General features: G+C 35.7%; 1 protein-coding gene across 6 annotated transcripts in view; it reads left to right on the top strand.

Annotated features, from left to right (window-relative positions):
- Positions 1–20,866, top strand: part of DMD (dystrophin) — a gene marked incomplete at both ends in the record, with an annotated part of 1,307,865 nt that overhangs the window by 1,006,820 nt on the left and 280,179 nt on the right. For all 6 annotated transcript variants that reach the window (XM_082303865.1, XM_082303861.1, XM_082303862.1 and 3 more), the window contains one exon: positions 15,410–15,621. In XM_082303865.1, coding sequence (XP_082159991.1) covers positions 15,410–15,621 — 212 coding nt within the window. The remainder of the gene's footprint in view (positions 1–15,409; positions 15,622–20,866) is intronic.

Here is a 20,866-nt window from a genome sequence, read left to right as displayed (position 1 = left end):
ACTAGGGATTGATTTAGTTGCATTTGTAATTTTAATCAGTGAAAGAAGAGGCAAGACAAGGGTTACAAAAAATTCCAGGATATCAAGAGAAACCCTCCTACACATGACGGAAAGTAGAGAGAGAATGCTTGCAAAGAATGAGGCAGCCTACTGGTAAGGTGGGCTACCACGACAAAGAAAGGAGGATTTTTTATTTCTTTCTTGCAAATATATGATTGCATCTGAGGAATACTTGCCATTCTTCATTTTTCTTCCTAGTGGAAGCCCCCTGCCAAACACTAAGCACTGACTTGCTCCTTATGCGTAAGGTCAGTTGTGCGATAGCATATGTTTTGGTTTTTTTTTTTTGCCTTTAAGGATCAATGAAAATACAGTAAGGGCAAACTTCTTGTATCATCAGAGGTGAGGATGACCTTGATTTAATTTCCAGTTCTGCTACAGACTTTCTTTGTAATTCCAGAAAAGTCTTTTAATTTCATATGTTCAGTTCTTTACCTAGATAAGGTGGGATAATATATCTTATCTCCCAGCTTTTGTCTGCCATATATGTTCAGAAGACTAGGTTTTTTGACCTGTTTTGTTTGAATATGGCAAATCTAAGTCGTTGCTGTTTTGGCCAGTGTTTCAAGGTAGTACTGCATTAGAAATAGTAGCTTGCACAGAACATTGTAAATTTGACTAGAAGCAAACATGTAAACACTAAAAAAATCCATTTGATTTTATTTTTATCCATGATGATACAAACAGAATAGCTATGCTAGCTGTGTTGTAACAAATTAGTCAAAATGAAAATAAATGGAAGTAACAAAAAATGAATTGTTCAGAAATGGAGTTTTCAAAATGTGATCAAATTACTCGTCCACTGACATTTCATCCAGAGATGATGGGCAACATTTAATGTCCACAGTTATTTTGAAAACTGTCAGAACAGTATATATTCGCTTATGCCAGACCATAATTTTCTGTAGTAATTACACAGCAAACAGGAAACAAAGGTCCTGCTCTGCAGAGATTACAAGCTAAATTTAGATGCCACATAATCAGTGATATCAGGCAAATGCAGATTTTGGTGTACATTGTGTCCCATCTCTTTTTCTAAAATGAATGCAATACACAAAGAACATGTATTGGAACCTGCAGTTGTTCTCAAACAATCTAGTTAAGCACCCTGGAGTACATTTGGCCTACGGATTTTACTTTGGCTATCCTCAATATAAATTTATCATGGTTTTAGTTTTGCTTGAGTTGGGAGTAAACCAATAACAAAAAGAGTGTTTTGCACAGCCCCAAAGCTCCTTTGCAAGTCCAACCTGAGTAAATACTGGCTTAGCCTGTGTGAGAGAGGTCCTGAGACTTTGGTGGGTGGTTACACCAGCTGGTGGTTTCATTTTGTTATGTGTACCAAATCATCATTATGGTGACTTATGAAATACTGTAGATAATTCAAAGAATTCAATTTTATTACTGTTTTCAGGCCCATAAGCATATGAAAATTGTGGCTCTGAGGCTTTTCAATCTGTGTTTAGTGGATAGCAATGCTCACAGGATTGTGTCAGCCTTTATTGTGCCAAAAAGGGAGGGAAGGGGAAATAGCATAAAAATTCTGGAGATTCACTGCTCATATTTCATTTTTCCAGCAGGTATATTGCATGATAGGTGAGACAGTGACCCATCAGAGAGTGATCTGGCCAATCCCTAGCTGAGTAACAGCAAAGGAGAGTAGTCTGATACATGGTGAGAAAGTAGTGGCATCTGGGTTTGGTGGAACTTAGAACATGAAACAGAATATTTAGAAAAGGTTTTATTTCATTATATTTTAATTGGATGGGAACCTGTGTACAGTAGAGGAAACGCTTATGCCATGCAAGGTTTTCCTGGAAGTGTCAGACTGTGTTTATGTCTGCTTTATCTTCTTAAGTATAGAAAAGAGTGCAGTATTCCAGATGAAGAGATTTAATGATTTTGCAGACTATTAATTACATTTCCATTGTTATTATTCTCTCTGAATTTTTGCACTTTCGACACTTGGCTTTCTTCATTGCAGCATTATATTAGGATGGCAACAGTAATGGTTTAATCTGTTCATTCGATACCTTTTCTTTGCTCCAATTTATGTATTTTCCTGCAAGCAGGATGTTGAGCTCTGTAGTAAAATATAGAATAAAATAGAACAGAATAGAATTATTTCAGTTGGAAGGGACCTACAGTGATCACCTCGTCTGACTGTCTGACCAATTCAGGGCTGACCAAGTTAAAGCATGTTATTAAGGGCATGGTCCAAATGCCTCTTAAACACTGACAGGCTTGGGGCACTGACCACCACTCTAGGAAGCCTGTTCCAGTGTTTGACCACCCTCTCAGTAAACAAATGCTTCCTAATGTCAAGTCTAAACCTATGATGTAGTGTGTTAGGTTCAAAAATTGCTGAGTTTCAGCCATATCAGAACAGTGACTTTCAAGTGTGTTGTTTTGTCGAAAGTTGATTAAGTTTAGTCCATTTAGTGTCTCATGAGTCTCATGAATGTTATGATCTGTGTTGGAGTACCAAAGAGAACGTGAACAAAGAAGCACAGATGCCTGATTAAAACAAAACAAAACACCCCAAATGAACCTAACCCCTTCACAAACCAAAAACACAGTAAAAGGCAAGTTATCGTGTCTTTCCTTTTCTCAGGACTGGTGTAACTGGCACTTTATATATTTTTTTTCTTTTGTTAGTCAGCTAAAATGGTATGTTGTTGTTGTTGGTTTTTTTAAATATATGTTACTATTTAGTTATTAAGAAACAAATACATGCCAGGCTCCATAGCTTGGGACCCAGTTCATGTGACCTTGAGAACTAGTCCTGTAAATTAAAAATAGGAAAAAAAAGTTACTTTTTCTTTTTCTTACATGCTCCTATGCTTGCAGAGCTGTGCTCCTTTAATAGTTCAAATACCAGCATTTTTATGATAGGCCTTTCATTTTCTGATCAGTGCTTAGTTAAAAAAAAAAATTGTGGGGCAATATAGCTACACAGAGAATGCTCAAAATGTCTGAATGTTTTGGAAATTTCAGAAGAAATATTTCTTCTGCAATGTATGTTACTTCCTTAGTTGACTCTGTTGGATATTTACTTTGAAGCGTATAAGGTCATTTTAAGTGTGAGATTTAACTATTTATTTGCTTTTTATTTCAACAAAGTCCCAATACTGCTTGGCCACATAAGTAGAGAGTACTCATTAAAAGAAGAAGAAAAAAAATTCATAACAACCTGCTCACAAAAGACTCTCTGGGTCATTTTTCAGCCTATTTTTTAAGTCCTGGAGTAGTGCATTTCAGGCCATTAAGGATTTCAAGTTTTGGGAAGTTAAGATTGTCTTTCTCTGCATAAAAAAAGTATGGATTAACCAGTATCAGACTGATAACATCTTCTGGAGTATGTAGAAAACAGGTACAAATGTGAGAGGGAAGACAGAATGGGGTGTAAGACATAGAAATGTCATCTGAAGTAGAAGCAAAAGCCCCGAAGAATTAACTCACCTTTGGAAATACTTAGTTCAATATTAATGTAATTTTTCTAAAACACTGTAATTGTTAATCTAAAAAAATAAGTTTGTTTTTGTCTTTCATTTATGTCTTGTGATATCTGATGCTTTTCTCCTCTCAGGAAGATTGTTGTAAGAGAAGTAACTATTTTATCCAAGTCACCAGTACAATACATAATCTGTTGTGTAAATGTTACTTTCTTTTGAGTCTATAAGCTTCTGTCTGTGCTGGAATTTCTAGTCAGTTGTCCCTGGAAAAATATCATGGAGGAAGCTGTGTATCTGATATTTCACTACATTATTGAGTACTGCATCCAGCTCTGGGGTTCCCAGTACAAGACAGACATGGACCTGTTCAAGCAGGTCCAGAGGAGGGTCACGAAAATTATCAGAGGACTGGAGCACCTCTCCTGTGAAGAAAGGCTGAGAGAGTTGGGGTTGTTCAGCCTGGAGAAGGGAAGGCTCCATGGAGACCTTTCTTGCAGTCTTTCAATACTTAAAGGGGGTTTATAAGAAAGATGGAGAAAGACTTTTTACCAAGGCTTGTAGTGACAGGACAAGGGGCAATGGTTTTAAACTGCAAGAGGGTAGATTTAGATGAGATATAAGGAAGAAACTCTTTACGATGAGGATGTTGAGACACCGGAACAGGTTGCCCAGAGAAGTTGTGGCTGCTCCATCCCTAGAAGTGTTCAAGATCAGGCTAGATGGGGCTTTGAGCAACCTGATCTAGTGGAAGATGTCTCTGCCCATGGCAGGAGGGTTGGACTAGATGATCTTTAAAAGTCCCTTCCAACCCAAACCATTCTACGATTCTGTGATTTTGAAATTGGTAATTTGTAAGTAAAACAAATTTATAGTTTTCTATTTCAGTTATGAAATAACAGATTTATTAACTCAGTTCAGGTACAAAATGCCCAAAATTTATGCTTAAAGTTGAATATAGAAGTATTTTAAAAAGAAACACTTTTACTTCTTTGCTTTGAAATCAGTTCTTGCTCATTTGAAATTTTTTTTTTTACTTTCAAAGGCAAAAATAAAAGTCAAAGCTTTGTTGTTTTGATTTGGCCCACTGTTTTTTTTCTGATGTACACGTGGCTTTTTTTTGGTTCATCCACTGAGCTAAGCTCAGTACTGTTGCCAGCACCCCGCTTTCTGTGGCTGTTGCGTAGGTAAGTGAATGGAGCTCTAGAGTCATCTCCCAGCTGATGTCCAGCGAGAGGCACATGCTGTGAAGGTACAGCAGTTGAATCACTGTGCATATATTGCATTGTCAGAAGAGGCACAGCAAAAGATTCACGATAGTCTGTGCTCATAATTCCCAGTCATGGAATACCGTAGAGAGCAATTGTAGCCCAGCAGATGGTCTCAGAGTTAAGACCAACAAATGGGAGCCACTGTGTTTCTTACTGACCGTTGCAAAAAGTGTGCCAGTTTACCTTTTCTGATACAGCTTAATTAGTAAGGAGTACAGTGGTAAGGATTTGGACCTTGAGAATTATAGAAAACAAAAGCTTAGCTTTTGGATGATGTTATTCTGACAGGTTACATAACATTTAATGTCAAATAACAGAAGGAAGAGACTTGCTGTTTATCCATTGTAAAGTGAGTCAAAGCCAGTTGCAGCCTTTGAATTTTGAATTTTGGATTTATAGCTTTTGTGGGGAGTGGAGGTTCTCCTGAGGTAATTATTTTGCTTCTTGAAGAAGAAAATAGAAATATAAACAACATGCAAAACTTTGCTTCAGTAACTTGGAATCTGATATTCACACATTTGCAGAATTCCTAAGTCCATTTTAATTTTCTAGGTATTTTGGTGCTCTAAGATTTCCCACAGTCTTGCCCATACAGTTAGAGTTGGATCTATTAAATCAAAACAAAGCAAATCAGTGTGCAGATTAACAAATGCAGATACATTTGAAAAGCAAAATTAGTCTCAGCCTAAACTCAGTAGGAGTTATTAGGCTGATGACATTAAAAATATATGATGTAAATATGAATATATCATAGCAACACAAAGTTATGTGGTACAAAGAATTCTGAAATTCATTGTCTGTATGCTTCATTAAGTAGGTAATGAATTTCATACATTTTGGGACTTAAACTGCCAGACCTACCATTATGTTTTTGCATCAGTAAGTATGGAAGTCTATGAAAGCGTTAGTATATGAAAGCTGATGTACTTTAATAATGCTAATAGCATTCTTGTTTATGTTCAGAAAAAGTAAAATATCATTTCACTAATTTAATGTCCTATTTTTAAATACAGGCACAGACAAGTCATATTTCTTCTGAAAAAAATGTTTTCTTAAATATTTTGTAGGTAGGTTGATTATTACAAATGCTATCATCCATGAACAGAAATTAGATTCATAGTTATATATTATTTTTCCTCTAATAGCTTAAGCAACCAAAATCTTAGAAAAAATATTAATGGACATTTGGGCAAAGATAAATACTAAAGTACCTAGTCACTTCTAATTAGTAATTACATTCCTAAGAAAAGACAGAAATTAATTATTTTTTCTATTAAGTTCTTTGAAAACTTTTCTATAAATTTAAAACTGAAACTATTGGATTACTTACATATTCACTCACCTAGTTAGTCAGATTAGTCATAGTCCTGTGGCTTGAGTTTAGGTACCTTCCATCAGTCTAAATATCATTTCTAAATCTAACGTAAGTCTTCATAATTATATGATGAATATTTAAGAAGATAGCGAAATTCAGTAATGCAGTAGCTATTTTCTACGTACAACAATGGAAACTGAATAAAACCAACATTTTGAAAGATGATTAAATCATTCCAGCAAGGGAATATTCTGATTTTTCAGTTAGTACAATGTTACTAAAAAGTTATTTTTTTTATATCATCCAAATATGTGAGTCTCTCTGGAAAAAAAATAAGTTAGTTAACTTCTGGTGACTTGTCCGTGTGCATCCTGCTGCTGGGGTCGCGGAAGCATCACTGCTGACTCTGCATCCTGCCTGAGCAGTGGGACTGACTGTGGCCGTCCATTTCTCCATAAATGTCCTGCTCTGCTCTGAGAGCCAGGCTCCTGCCTGGGTCAGATGGCAATGGAGAGGTATCAGAAGTTCATTCCCTAACCTGTCTGTCCATCTCCCTAGTCAATACTTGTGTTTTGTACTTTTTATTTGTTTCTGTAGGTTTGTAGCAAAACTACACTTAGGTTTGTTACCTATTTCATACTAAAACCTGAAGGATCTTACTTCTCTTTAGGGTAAGTGTTCGTTTCTCACATAAAAATTTTACAGATTGTATAACATTTTAAAATGCAAGGCAAATGTTCTTCCACATCATGCATACCATGATCTGTTCCCTTTTTCATTTAGTGTAAAAATGATCACAAAAACTTCATCTGAGAGGTGATAAATGTTGTATATATAAATACTTTTATAAAAACTTAACAAACTAGTGAATGCTTTCTGAAGGACTTGTTTTCCAAATAATAAGCTCTTGCATGCCCTTCTCAGTGCTCAGTCATGGAAGTTGCTTTTTTCTTGTTATAAGAAACTGATTTCTTTAGATGTGCTACCAGCTTAGCCTGGTCTCTAACTCCCACTCTGTATAGCAAGGTATAAAGCATGCTTCACAGTGCTGAAGAATTATTCACTTGATGCTTAGCAGAAACCACTTGACAGTCTTCAGTTCATTCTGTTTGATCTGACACTTCCAAAGGAACAGAGTGACCTTCATTAGTTTGATCATATGGAAGTGTTTTTTAGATAAAAGAAAAATAGGCTTACCCTGGTGAAACAAACCAAAATTAAATCATAGAGTTGCAATAGTTAGAAAATTAATTATCCCCCAAAATTATCAAACTACAAAATGAGATTATGACTGTGCATGTTTTGAAACAAAACATTTACATCTGTTGAGATCTCCTTTATTGCCTATCTTTCTTAACCTCTGAGAAGCCAAGGAAGGTAGCATTCTTCCTCCCACAGCTTTCATGCCTTAACAGGTCTTTCAGGTACATTTTCATTCATCTTCATCACCCCAGAAAGGCAACTGAAGGCTCTGAGTGCTTCTTCTTCCTGGCTTCCCTTGTAATACCTTTTATCTGTTCTTAGAAATGAGAATAGTGCACAATAGTATAGAGGATTACAGTTCCTTCCTTCTTCCCAGGTATTATTCATTCACTTTTTTATATGCAGCTTAATTTGTGTACATACTTTCTGTCTTGTCTGATTTTTTTGTAAGCCATAGGCTTTTTTTGAAAATCGGTTGTTACACATTATGATACATAAATGATAAGGAATAATCTTTCTATAAATACCTTAATAGATTAATGGTGCATAAAAGCCACATCTGACATCTTACTGGCATAAAGGACAGACTTCACATTAAGCTAGATATTCTAAGTTGCCACCCCACCATTAATTTTGGGTTTATTGGCTTAATCCTGTCATCACATTACTGACCATCTAAAGGATGCATAAAATGTCTTAGATGACACATTATCAGTGCGTGTCCATATTTAGTTAAAGTCTTGCCATAACCAAGGGCATTGTTTAAGAAGTATGACTTTTATAAGCCTCTGAAAAAGGTTAAGAGAAATACTGCTTTACAAGAAAAGATAAAGAAGGACAGGTGAAGCATAAATTTCTATCTGAGTAGGCTGGCTCCAACTTTTCTCTACTGTGTCCTCTGTCCTATCCAGCTCCACTCCATAATGATAGCCTACAGGCAGCAACTTAGTAGATGTTATAACTGTTCCTGTAACTCCTTAAGTATTTCAGCATTTAAAAAAGAAATGTTTTAAACTTATCCTCGTTTGACTCTGGATCTACTATCCAAATGTTCTCCCTAGGCCGGTCTGTCACAGATTCACAATTGTTCGTAAGAACAGAGCTGGCATCCTTTTATCAAGGGATGTTGTATGAGAGACTTTAATAAAGTGATTCCTCCTTGAAGAATAAGACTCAGGTCAGACACCTCCTGTTCTGGAAGGCAGCAGAAGAGAAGGTAGAGCACTTTCAGCAAGAAATAATTGACAAATGGAGAACTTTAGCTGAATCCTTTTCCTAGAAAATAAAAAATATTAGTTTAGGTTAATTTGCTTAGAACAATACAATAATGAACAGCAAGGTAACCACAAGAGAAGACAAAGCTTAAATGATGTTTTAGCTGTGATTCCACTCATGTGGTTTACAGAAAACTGAGGCAAAACTGGAAAGCATCAGAAAGCCTTGCATGTAGTGCATGGTTGTTGTGCCTTCAGAATGGTCTTGTAGCCCTATGAAAACCATCTCTTTTTCCTCATAATTTGTTTATCCATATTATGTGGGAAGTTATACTGTTTAGTGGAAGAAAGGGAAAAGTGTAAAAAAGGTGCAGTAATTTGGTATGTTTCTGTTTAAATTCATATTTTCTAGATTCTCCATCATGCCTCTCAGAAAACCTGCTCACTGTTTTGTAAGACACACTTAAAATTTTTAGGATTGGAAAATAGTGTTCTATACAGCCACAAAAGTTTAACTAAACTAAATTTAATATGGATAAATGTATAGATTAGTTAAAAGCACATGAAGTAAAATGAAATACATAACAGTTAGCTATCCAGAACATTCAAAGAGAAGTCTATTAATGGTCTGCAACTCCAACAGAAATGAATCCAACCTGTCGGACTATTCAGAGATGAAGATTAAAACGTCTTCTTATCTTTCTTTGAAAACAAATTTGTAAAGGACTAAAACTCTAGGGACATATAGGAGTAATCTCTAGAGAGATGTAGGAGTAATTTTCAGGATAGCGTATGATTGAAAAAAATCTTGTATTGACAACTTTGAATCTGTGGTAACATGCTTCTGGGGCAACCAAATGACAATGTTGGGCTTGGGCTGTTTTTAACTTGTCCCTCCCAAAAATCTACAGTTTTCATGTTTTCAGCATTTTTTAATATTACAATCTCTAGGTACTTAGTTTAGCTCTGCATACTACCATGTCTTGCTGTGTTCTACCTGTAGTGCTGGCTGGTACATGCACTGTCGTATAGTGTTGTGCTTGCAGTCCTATGACGGTGCAAACCACATTCAGACCAGGGCTGCATCCAGTTCTGTAGCAAGATTTTCTGAATGCAGTACAACGACCTCATCCACCAATCTCTTAACCTGTTGTACTTAACATTGACAACTGAAGCTGTTAAAATTGGCAGAGGATGTAAAATGTTTTCTTCTTTATGCTTTCATTCTGTTTACCAGTTACAGGCATTCTGTACAGCCGTAGTGTTTAAAGGCTACTCAGTACCCTAAGAATGAAGATCTCGGTAACTCTTTTTTCTTTCAATGCATTGGGTGTTTCATATTGCTACGAAGGAGAGGAGGAAAAAAAAACCCTTAAGATTTGAGAGATTGTGACAAAAATATGAAACTATTCGTAAGTAATTTTTCAGAATTTGCTAGATTTCAAGCTCAATGTGTCTTTTCATCATGATCATTGTTGCAAGGTATAAGTAAATTGAAACACCCAAAGATACATATAAAATGATTTTCATTTTTCAGCTAAGGAATATCAGTGCATCAGTAGCTTCTTTTGATAACATTAATTATTACTGTCCATAATTCTGCTGTTCTCCAGTTATATTCTGCAGTAGTTCAGATTGCATTAGTCCCTCTCATCTTCAAATCTATGAACCTACAGTGAAAAAATTACTTTTATAGGAAAATGTCAATATATTGACAGTAATGCTTTTGAAAAGCACTCTCCTATGGAGCAAAAATGAGTGCAGTTTAGGTAATTTGTTGGACAAGGAAAGTGGAGGTTTTCTACCTAACAAATTCTGTTGCTATTCATTTGCTTGTTCACTTTTTTTCGAGTGTGTACTGGATTCAGTGGACTTATCAAACTGGCATGGAATGATTGCTTTTTTCTTCTTTGCATAGGCAAAATGTAACTTATAATAACATGAACATTAATTCACCTGTGACTGACAGCTTCTTCTCAGACTCCTTTTCTGTTGTTTCCACTGCAGTTATATTATAAACAGCAGAGAGTAAACTCTCTCAGTGAAGAGAGTTATATTTGTCTTGTCAATGATATGAACTCTTAACAGAGAAGAAGAAATTTATTTTTGTTTCTTCTCTATTATACCTAAAGTATGAAAAAAACAGTATAAAATTTTTTTTTAGTAAACAAAACTGAATCTTAAGCCAGCAGTCTCCTTCACTGAGATTGTTCTTTCCTCAAGGTACTAAATCAATGATAACCAGATTGAAAAATAGTTATCTTGTGTTTGATTGCTTTAAATGCATTTTTCTGCTTTGTTATTGCTTCTAATAACTTACTAAATCTGCGGTCAGTTCAGCAGAATTTCTTTTCTGCATCCTAGTGATATAATCACTATTGAACAACTAGTGAATAGTAGTGATGAAAAAAAAGAAATTGAGCAGCACCCTTGAAATTACATACCAGTAGAATCTCACCATGCCCATAAATTATTCATTTGAGAGAGTTCAGTGTTGTACTGGGAGTGGCTGGAGCCATGCTGGGACACTTTCCAGTAAGCAAGAACAAAACTTGTATAAATGTGAAGTACAATGAGGACTTCTGCCTGGAGCACTGTGATTAGGAAATGGATGGGGTTTGGGTTTCACTTCAGGAAATAATGTGTTGTAGGTATTTTGTCTTTCTGATACTCTGTTTAGATTTGTTAATTGTCAAATATTTTTGTGTTTTTATATTCAAACTAAGCTAGTTAATGGCCACATGGATTGAGAAAATGATTTTAAATTGTTTGTTTTCCTTTTCCTTAAGTCTATAAAGAAAATGTCCTTTTTTTCCAGATTGCCCCTTAGCAGATTGGTTGGTAAATAAATTCTATACTGCATAATTAAGAATCCTCTTGAGATAATTTCAAATATTGATTCTTACAATAAAGATATTGTGCTGTTGCCAAAATGGGGGCGGGGAGGGAGGAAGATAATTGGATACAAAGGGGGAGTGCCACACTGAAAAAGAGATTGGGCTTTGAAATGGAGAAGGCACAGGACTTAGCTGTAATGAACAATGTAAATTGAGGTGCTTCAGAAACTACTGAACTATGGGGAAGAAAGGCTTTTGTCATCATTACTAATTATTTAAAATTCCCGTTCTTCGGTGATATTAATAGTGCACATGGAACGACATTTATTCTGTCTATCTAGGCGTTTTCAATGCATAGTCATCGCAGCATGTAGGTGCAATGATATATAAAAGATAAAGATCAAGGTCTGATCTCAGTAATATGCTGTTATAATCCAGAGTACAGTAAGGACAATTGCATTACTTTTTCCTGGCAGAGCTTACTTTTTTAGCCATATTAAATATTCTTGCTTAGGTTTCAGGATATTTTGTAATTTTTGCAATAGCCTTTTGTCTGTTTTTGTTTTATATAGTTTTTTTAATTTATTGAATATTACTTATTGAAGGCTTTAAATTCAAGGTAGGAAGTAGTGATGAGATTTTTTTCTTTAGTTCTCCAAAAACTTGGGCGAATCCTTTTCTGGAACAATTGCTTCACATGCTATTGATTCTTCTATTTTTCTGGTTTTGGAACTCTGTTTCTTATTTCTAGGGTTGTCTTCCTGGTTCCAGGTAAGGGTGATTGGACTTCGGAAGAAATTGCTTTTCTCTCTGCTGAATCCCATATGTTCATTGTAACTTTATGGATTTTATAAAGTACTGACAGCAGAAATAACCCTTCCAAGGCTATAGGCAGAGTGTTAGCCTGAAAGACCTTTGTGCTGAGATTCCTCATGGCTATCTTATAAAATGCTCTTAAATATTTTCATAAACCTATTCCTGTTAGTACCCAGTCAGAGAAAGCCTTTTATATGTTCCAGTGCCCTTGCACAAAACCCCCATGATGTTCAGAATACTTTAAAAATTGTCTTGTACTGTCCAACAATGTTATTTAATAGCAATTCTCTGACCCTTCTCATCTGCAGTCAGTAACTCATTAGCTGCAGGTGAGGGGTTCATGAGTTGCTGGGTTCAGTTCTAACACAATATACACTCAAATAGGATTTTCTGAACTTTTTTGTTTGGCATAAATCTGTAAGTAATATTCACCTTTCCTTCTGTGGGAAACATCCCACTGAAGAGTAACCACAGGAGCAAAATACATCCTGACGAGAGACTGATTTATACTGTGGTTTTCAGTACCTTTTGGAAGTAAGTTCTCATATTTTAAGATTTAGATGCTTGGGGTTTTTTGTTATTCAAAAACCAAACAGTAGTCTGCATTCAAATGATAGCACCATTTAGAAGATGTAAATTTACAGTAATGAAGGGATTTTTGTGTTACCTTAAACTAAAGAATGTTGTCATAATTATAAAAGCATCTCTAATAAATTATCTCTACCTATTTTGTCTTACATAGTACTGCACTGTTCGGTATATTCTAGCTCAGAAACGCCAGATTAATTATGTAGATGTCATGGTGTGTTTATCCCCAACTGAAGTACTTTGTCATGTGGGTTTTGCCACTCACTGGCTCAAGAAAACAACATTTTAATTTTTTTTCGGTTCAGATTACCTAGTAACTTCCTGAACTCTTAAATGCCAATCTGTAATAAAGCAAAACTATTACGCATGGTTTTTTTCAAGTGTCCATGTCAGAAGCTTTTTTTTTCCCTTTTTGAGGGAGGTAACCCAAGTATTTTCATGAGGAAATGAGTTTCATAGATTTGGAGCTTGTGTATTCATAGTCACTTGTGTAAATTGGCTCCTGAGATGTCCTGAATACAGCTTTCATTATGCAGCCTCATTCCCCTTTTGGGTAGGAGAATTGGTCATCAGCAGGACTGTCGTATGTGATGAAAAACTCAGTCTTGCTGAGAAAAGTACAGTCCCTAGAGAAGGACTGCTAATACATCTTAGATAAAAAGATCATGAGACATTATGGAATAGATCCATCTATAAGTATTTTGATTTTTGTTGATAAGAAGTAGCAGCATTTCTTATTAAAAGCAGCTATTATGAAGAATAAACATAGTTGTAAGTCCCGTTTTCTTTTGAAGCAGTTCTGCAACAGTTTTCATTCATCACTGAATTCCCCTCCCGCCAAAAAAAAAAAAAAACACCCAAAACACAAAACACACCAACAAAGAAACTTACAGTAAAACAAAAATAGGTGGGAATTTTGTAGATTTTTTTCATGGACAGCTGACATACATAAACAAGATATTATACTTTTGTCAGCTGTGTACCAAAATCTCCAGGTTGCCAGGAATCAAAAGATAACGCTGAATGTCTCAGAGACTAAGGGGGAAGGAGCTCGAGTAGCTATTTGCAAGAAATAGGTGGCAGCTATTGACCATATGCCAGCAACACTGTGGAAAGTGTTTGGGCAGTCTTTATCCCCTACACCTCCAGCACAACCCTTGAGCCACATGCTGTAGCCATAGCACAGAGATTTTACTTAAGCAGTTCAAGAACACTTCTGTTATTCACCCTTCCTGTAGACCACAATCTCTTTGTTGTTTTAAGTGTACCCTAAAGCTTACATCAGAAATCCTCATCCAGATAGGGCACAGAAATGAGTTGTTGTTTTGTGACCTTTGCATACAGCTTTCTAAAATGTGGGGTTAGATTTGCTTCAGATTAAGTTTAAGTATTTGGGCCTTAGGCTATTCTTGCTTTGCTCTGATTGTGCTTTGTGTTTTCCAGTTCTGTTTCTTCAGTTCCTTTTGCATTTCCTTTGACTTGAACATGCTGCTATGTGTGTTTACTCACAGTTTTTCAGCCTAGGCTTGAGCAGGGGATGCTGAAAGGTTTTCTTCTCTTTCTCTAAACCTTAGCTGAGTCCATGGAAAGATCTTTATCCCTTCTTCTGGAAGAAGGAAGAGCCCTGATAGGTAGAAGTCTCCTTTCCCTGCTGAAGCATTTCTCGTCTCTTTAGTCTTTATCCTGCACCATTCTGGAATCAACCCTGCAGTGAGAGATGCAGTGTTGGAACTACCACTCGATGATAATTTCAGTTGCTTTCTGAGTACTGTAGGAATCTCTGTTCCCCTCCCTAGACGGCCTGTGAATTTTCAATGTAGTGAGGCAGTCTTCAAGAAGATATTGAGAATGTAGTTTGTGCTGACTAACCTCAGAGAATTAAAAAAAAAAAAAAATGTAAAATGCCTATTTCTTCATGCAGTGCACAGATTTTGTTGTTTGTGGAGTTTTGGTTTTCTGGTTTGTTTTGGGTTTTTTTTGGTCAAACTTCATCTGCTTGGACAACTAGGTCTCCTGATGTTTTTATGCTACTATGGATGAGTCTGATGCTGGATGCTAGCCAACACTTCTTATCAGTGATTTTAGTGATTACTAAGTTCCCACGAATCGTATTTCTTTCAAATAGTGGATAAAGCTAATTGTTATTTTATAATTAACATGAACACATGAGAAAGTTTTTTAAACAGCCTTTGCAGTCTGCTAACATTTGCCTTGATGAAATAAGAAAATATGGCCATTAATTATATCTTGCAATAAGTCTTTAACTAATATTACTGAAGTCGCTAAAGGACTTGTTCTTCAGGAAATATTAAACCTTGTGTTGGTGTGGTAAGAATGAACGATTATTGCTGATGCTTTTTCTCAAATGTGATCCTGTTTCATAATGCTTTTTGAGGCATGAAGCTGGCATTTCTGGCTGCATATACATTGAAACACGTGCTGTGTACCATAATGTCATACTGTGTGACCCAGAACAGTTTATCTGTTCTTCTTTGTTAAACTAAACTTAGTTTCAGTTGCAGCTTAAAAGTACAAGAGCTCTCCAATATGGTCAGTTGTAGAAAGATTTAAATATTTTTTACTCCCTTAAACCAAAAAGAAATAAAAAGCTTTTATGTGACTCAGCTTTTGTTTTTCCTTTGTGTTTCACCAGTTGAAAAGATACAGAGCCAGTGGGATGAAGTGCATGGACACCTCCAAAGCCGGAGAGAGCAGCTTCATGAGATGTTAAAGGATTCAACACAGTGGCTAGAAGCTAAACAAGAAGCTGAGCAGGTTCTTGAACAAGCAAAAGCTAAGCTTGAGTCGTGGAAAGAAATTTCCTACACTGTGGAAGCTCTGAAAAAGCAGAACACTGAGCTTAAGGTCACTACTGAAAATTAAAATATTTCTGCTTGAGTTAATTAGATTGTTACTTTAACTATTGGACAGTGTACATTAAGAACAACCTCTTTATCCCTTATTTCCCACAAAAAATTAGAAAGAAATTAACTTACAAAGTCTAAAATGTGTGTCACATAATCCTTGAATTAATTTGGTCTTATCAGTCATGACAAATAGCTGGCTGATCTTCCAGGAAGAATACCTACCTTTTCAACAGAAGTATTTCTCATCTCTTCTGTACAACAGCCTCAGCTGAGGCACTGGTTCTGCAGACTGGGAAATCTTGTAGTATTGGTATGTCTGTCTGCAGTGATAATGAAGTGGTATAGGTTGTCTGGAAGTAATTAAAAAAAGAAAAGGGAAAAAATAAAGCCCATAAGAAGCTACATGGACATATTTTGAAAATCAAGCATTTTAGATTTGCCACAAGATAATCTCACTTGGTTCAACTTTGGCAGGGTTATTAACTGAAAAAAACCCGAAATGGCTGCTCTTGTGATTTTAGCACACATGTTGTCACATTCTAGGTGCTAAAATGTGCATTTCAGTTAACTTATGTAGCTAAGCTATACCTCAAGTAGCAATGCAAATATGCCGTAACTGTTGCATGAGGTTTTAAGTTTCTTGTTATGGAAATAGTCATACTTTGGTGACATTCTTCATGAATAAATTTTGAGAACAGTTGTTTCAGATTAATAATATCTCATTTTCTGGTTGAGGAAAACCATGATTGAAACCAACCAGTTGATCAGCTTCTTAAAGTGAATCCTGCCTCCATGTTAATGGAACATTACATTTTAGTCATTTGGGAGAACAGTTACACAAATATTTTCTGATATGTTCTCCTCTCCTGCCCATCAGATTTTTATTTTTTAACTCCTACCACTCAGCTGTTTGGTTAAAGTTTGTGGACTTAGTCTTATTTGCACAGCTGAATGGTAGTGAACTGCTGTGAGGAATAGTGGGGTGAGGTCCTCATCAACTGGTTTTGCCGACAGAGAAAGTATGTGTATAACTGCATAATTGGTCTTCAGCTATCTCCATCATCAGTTAGTCATTGCCTTTCTGGTATTTAGAAGTAGATACAAAATCTGTTGGGGTTTTTGCTTGGTGATTTTTTTTTTTTTTTTTTTTTTGCTTTCCTGTAAGAAGCATAAAAACGTTTATCAGCCCATTGTTTTAGCATTGAGAAGTGGTTAAGTTTTCTCATTTAAGATTACACGCTAAGGGTCATTGCTTGGGAAGGGTGGATTATGGTAAATAAGGGCAATCACTCACTAATGTATTGGAAAGAGTTATACGTTATGTATACTATTGTCATTCAGGGTAGAGGACTCCCATTTGTCACTGTCTTTCTGCAGAGATAGAGTTCTGGCTTCTGCCCAGTGTTTGGTTTTAAAAAAAAAAAAAAAAAGCTTCAACAATGTCAATGTCCCAGCTCTGCAAAGACTCAATTAACAAAAAGCAGTTCTGTGCAAACACAGTCTTACGTCGTTGTGTTGGAGTGTCTTACATCTCGAACACAAATTACTTAACTAGGAAAATAATTGAAAAATTAGTTTTAGAAATGGATTTTATGTCCACTTTTTTACAAGAATATATGAGGTTCAGGTGAGGTTCATCTAAGAGTGTATGCTTTTTGAGTTATAGAGTTATAGAGATAGTATACTAGTATACTAGTATACTTATTCATCGAATGTATCTCTATGTATAAACAGAGTTTTTGAAAGGATATCTGCAGATTCTTTTCACTCCTTCTTTCAAACAGGTGAAGCACTATCAGTATCTTCAGCCATTCCCATCCCAGTCTGGATTCAATGTGACATGTTGTGTCCAGTTACAGACATTAGTCTATAATTATAATTTTGGTGTCACAGCTTAATGTCCATCTTAATTTGCTGTGCCCTTGTGATGGTATGAACATCAACAAGCTCTACTGTTCCACAGTTGTTTACTTTCTTTTGCTTGGTTTTGCCTAGCCTTTCTCTCACAAGTCTGGAAGAAATTCACCTCTGTCTTAGAGAATGTGGTGGTGAGGGGTCTTTTCTTTTTTCCTTCTTTTTTTTTTTCTCTTTCTTTTGTGCCAGCCTTCCTAGAGGAATTATCTTTGTCTGCCAGTAATTCCTATTGTGTCAAATCCCTCATGAAAGCTTCTCAGATGTGACAGCATCAGCTGTTGTATTCATGCTTGAGATAAGGGGTCATGAATTCTAAGGAGAATGGAAATCTTTTTTGAGTTTAGCAGCTTTATATTTCTTCTGGATAGTATTATCTAAACTGAAGGACCTAGAAATACATCAAAATAAATGCTTTCCAGGCTTCTGTGCCAAACATGTATTTTGATGTTGTCCCCTGAATATGTAGATTAAGTATGCTGTCTTTTGGCTTGCTGTTACACTGATGAAAATAAAGCTGTCATTCCTATTCGTGTTGAGGGAAAGTGAGAGGTCAGTGTGAGTCTTAAATAAATTCTTCAGACATATTCATTTTGTCAGCTTTGTATCTCAGCACAGCTTGGTGTGAGAAAGTAGTCACCAAGGGTTCTTCTGATTTGTTTGTTAAGCATTATAGGTCTACCTAAAGGCAGCTGAGTCAATGCAAAAGTTCCCCTCTGCTCTAAGTGAACTTTTAATCAGTGCTTGTGTTAATGCTTTTCTGATCTGTGCATCCTTACATACGAGTAAATGGTAAGCTCAACAATACCAGTCTTTTGATTATTTATTTTTTTACAATGCCAGCATAAAACAAAAATCTGTAACTGGCTTGTATTTGGACAATGTTTTTGATAAAATTTGATACATTCGTTTCTGACATTTAAAAGAAAAGTAACCAAGTACCATATAGCTGACAATTAAAAATATTATTCCTTTGAATCAGAAGTTAATTCTGATTAATTGCTGAGGAGTAAAGCATATTTTCATTCTATTTTTTTAGTTTGATATTTGAGAACTAAATTCTAAGTACTGGGGTTAGCTATGGAGAATCAGAATATGGCATTCTGGCCAATGAGAGTCTTTACCCATTAATGCCCTGTTTGTTATTGTTTATTAAGTGATGAGTGCAGATGGTTAACTCAGCAGGCTGAAGGTTATAGATGTATAAATAGTACACAGCAGCACTTCAGTTCCTTTCCGTCCCCAGGTCATCTGAACATAAGCTAATGTAAAACTAGTCTCTTAATACAATACTGAACTTCGGTTAAAAAAAAATAAACCTGCTAGGATTGCCAGTTCACTCCTTGGCTCCTTGTTTTAATAAGAGCTAGTGCGGCACCTCTTCACCCTCTGTACCAGTTTAGCTCGGATGGCCAAAGTGAAGAGGAGGAAGGGTGGAGACAAGGTTTCCTTCCTTGCCTTCATTGACCACCTATTTCTTGTTCATCTAAATAGGAAATTAAGTAGCAGCCTGATCACATCCTCTGCTCTGTTGGGACTCAAGAGGCCAGGCAACCTTCCACTGGCATAGCCTGGGGGCATGAACTTTATACCCTGGATTTGTGGATAAGACTGAGGCTATCTTGCTTGCCTTTATCTTCTTCTTGCAGGGGGGTAACTTACTAGGTACTCTTTTGCCACTCCCTGTGTACCAGTGTAGGATGAAGTACAGTCTGAGCATTTTGTGGGTTTTTATTATTCCAGGGCTGAAAGTGTACTGCTTTGATTTTAGTAAAACAATTAAGTTAATGTTATTAACTATGATGCAGACACTGAAATAGAATTCCTCAATTAAAAAAAAAAAAAATTCTTTAGGTATATCAATAAAAGATGCTATAGATATGCAGAAAAGGGACAGAAAGACAGCCTGATTTTCCAGATTGGTGATACATACACCTGCTCAGTGTGGGAATTTTCATGCTCAGAATTGAATGATGCTGTAAGTACATATTGCTATATTTGAACTTCTGTGCGTCATTTATTTTATTCCACTGGGCCATCCTGGGATAGAAGAAAGCCCAGCTCTAATTTCCTTACTTGTTTTTAATCAAGGATCCTTAATTACACAGACTTTCTTCCTAATAACATCAACTAGTGTCTTCTAATTAAAAATTAAAAATATATTTATACCTAAGTAACGTGATAAATGCACAGTCTTAATTCTTTAAGCCTTTTAATAAACTCAGCAAATTCCAGTGATGAGACAGACAAAACAAAGAGAATGCTTTAAAAAAAGTCAAAATGAAATTAAGGTAATGAAGCATTTTCCCTTAAAAAAAATCATATGTATTCTTAAGGAGCTAAAAGATAAATGAGACCTAAAAATATAAAAAGGAAAAGAGGAAGAAAGCTAATGCCAAGAATTTAATTGTAAAATATTCATTATAGTCATGTAAGTTAGGAGTTAATGGGTCTCTGGTAGGACAGACAGTTAAAACATTTACCAGTACACTTTGTTCTCGGTGTCTGCGCACAGAGCAAAGTTGAAGCAAGGCATGCCCTCCTCAAAGTTGTTGAAAAATTACATACCAGTTTCCAATAAAGTAGAAAATGCAAATTGTTTCTGTCGGGAAATCTCTCTATATTCATCATTTCTTTCCTGAGTGATGATCTAGTATTGTAATGTCAGGAAGAGAATGGATTAATGTTGAAGTTAATGGTGAGAATAACACTTTTGGAAATAGCCTTGTAATGGATCTTTCTGTATTTTTATTATAAAACTGGGTTTGGAAGGTTTTATAAGGTCATTTATATTCACATGGGACTGGGCAAAAAGAGCTTATTTTCAAAGTAAAGTTTACAGGCCATTAATTTACAATACAGACAAAATGTTATGGTAACTTTTCTATGTAATGCAGTGAATAGTCAGTCTGCAGTGATTCTTTGGCTGGAAAAAAGTAGGTGTATGCATGCATAATTTTAAACAAAGAGAAAGGTAGAGTATAATGAAGATGGATAGACCTAAATGTAGAATAGATACTTGCTATAAAAGATCTACAAAACTGAAATGATAATTATTGTAAAATTTATTTGGTTTTGGTTTTATATATTTTATTATATTTGTGTTAATATTAACATTTATATATTTATTGTATATAATTCTGGCAGGAAAGGACCTCAATTGGCAGACTATTTTCAAAACAACCACCTGCCTATATCTTCTCCAAAGGAATGGTAGTGGTTTTCCACAAAATTATCACCTCTCCTGACTACATCTCCATACTTAACACAGGGGAATGAATTTTAAAAATTATTTAGGCAGCTTCAGCTTAAGTGAGCTTAACCATAACATG

This window comes from Platalea leucorodia, assembly GCF_965183815.1.
Source record: "Platalea leucorodia genome assembly, chromosome: 2".
NCBI classification, from domain to species: domain Eukaryota; kingdom Metazoa; phylum Chordata; class Aves; order Pelecaniformes; family Threskiornithidae; genus Platalea; species Platalea leucorodia.
This window is presented reverse-complemented; position numbering and strand designations above follow the sequence as displayed.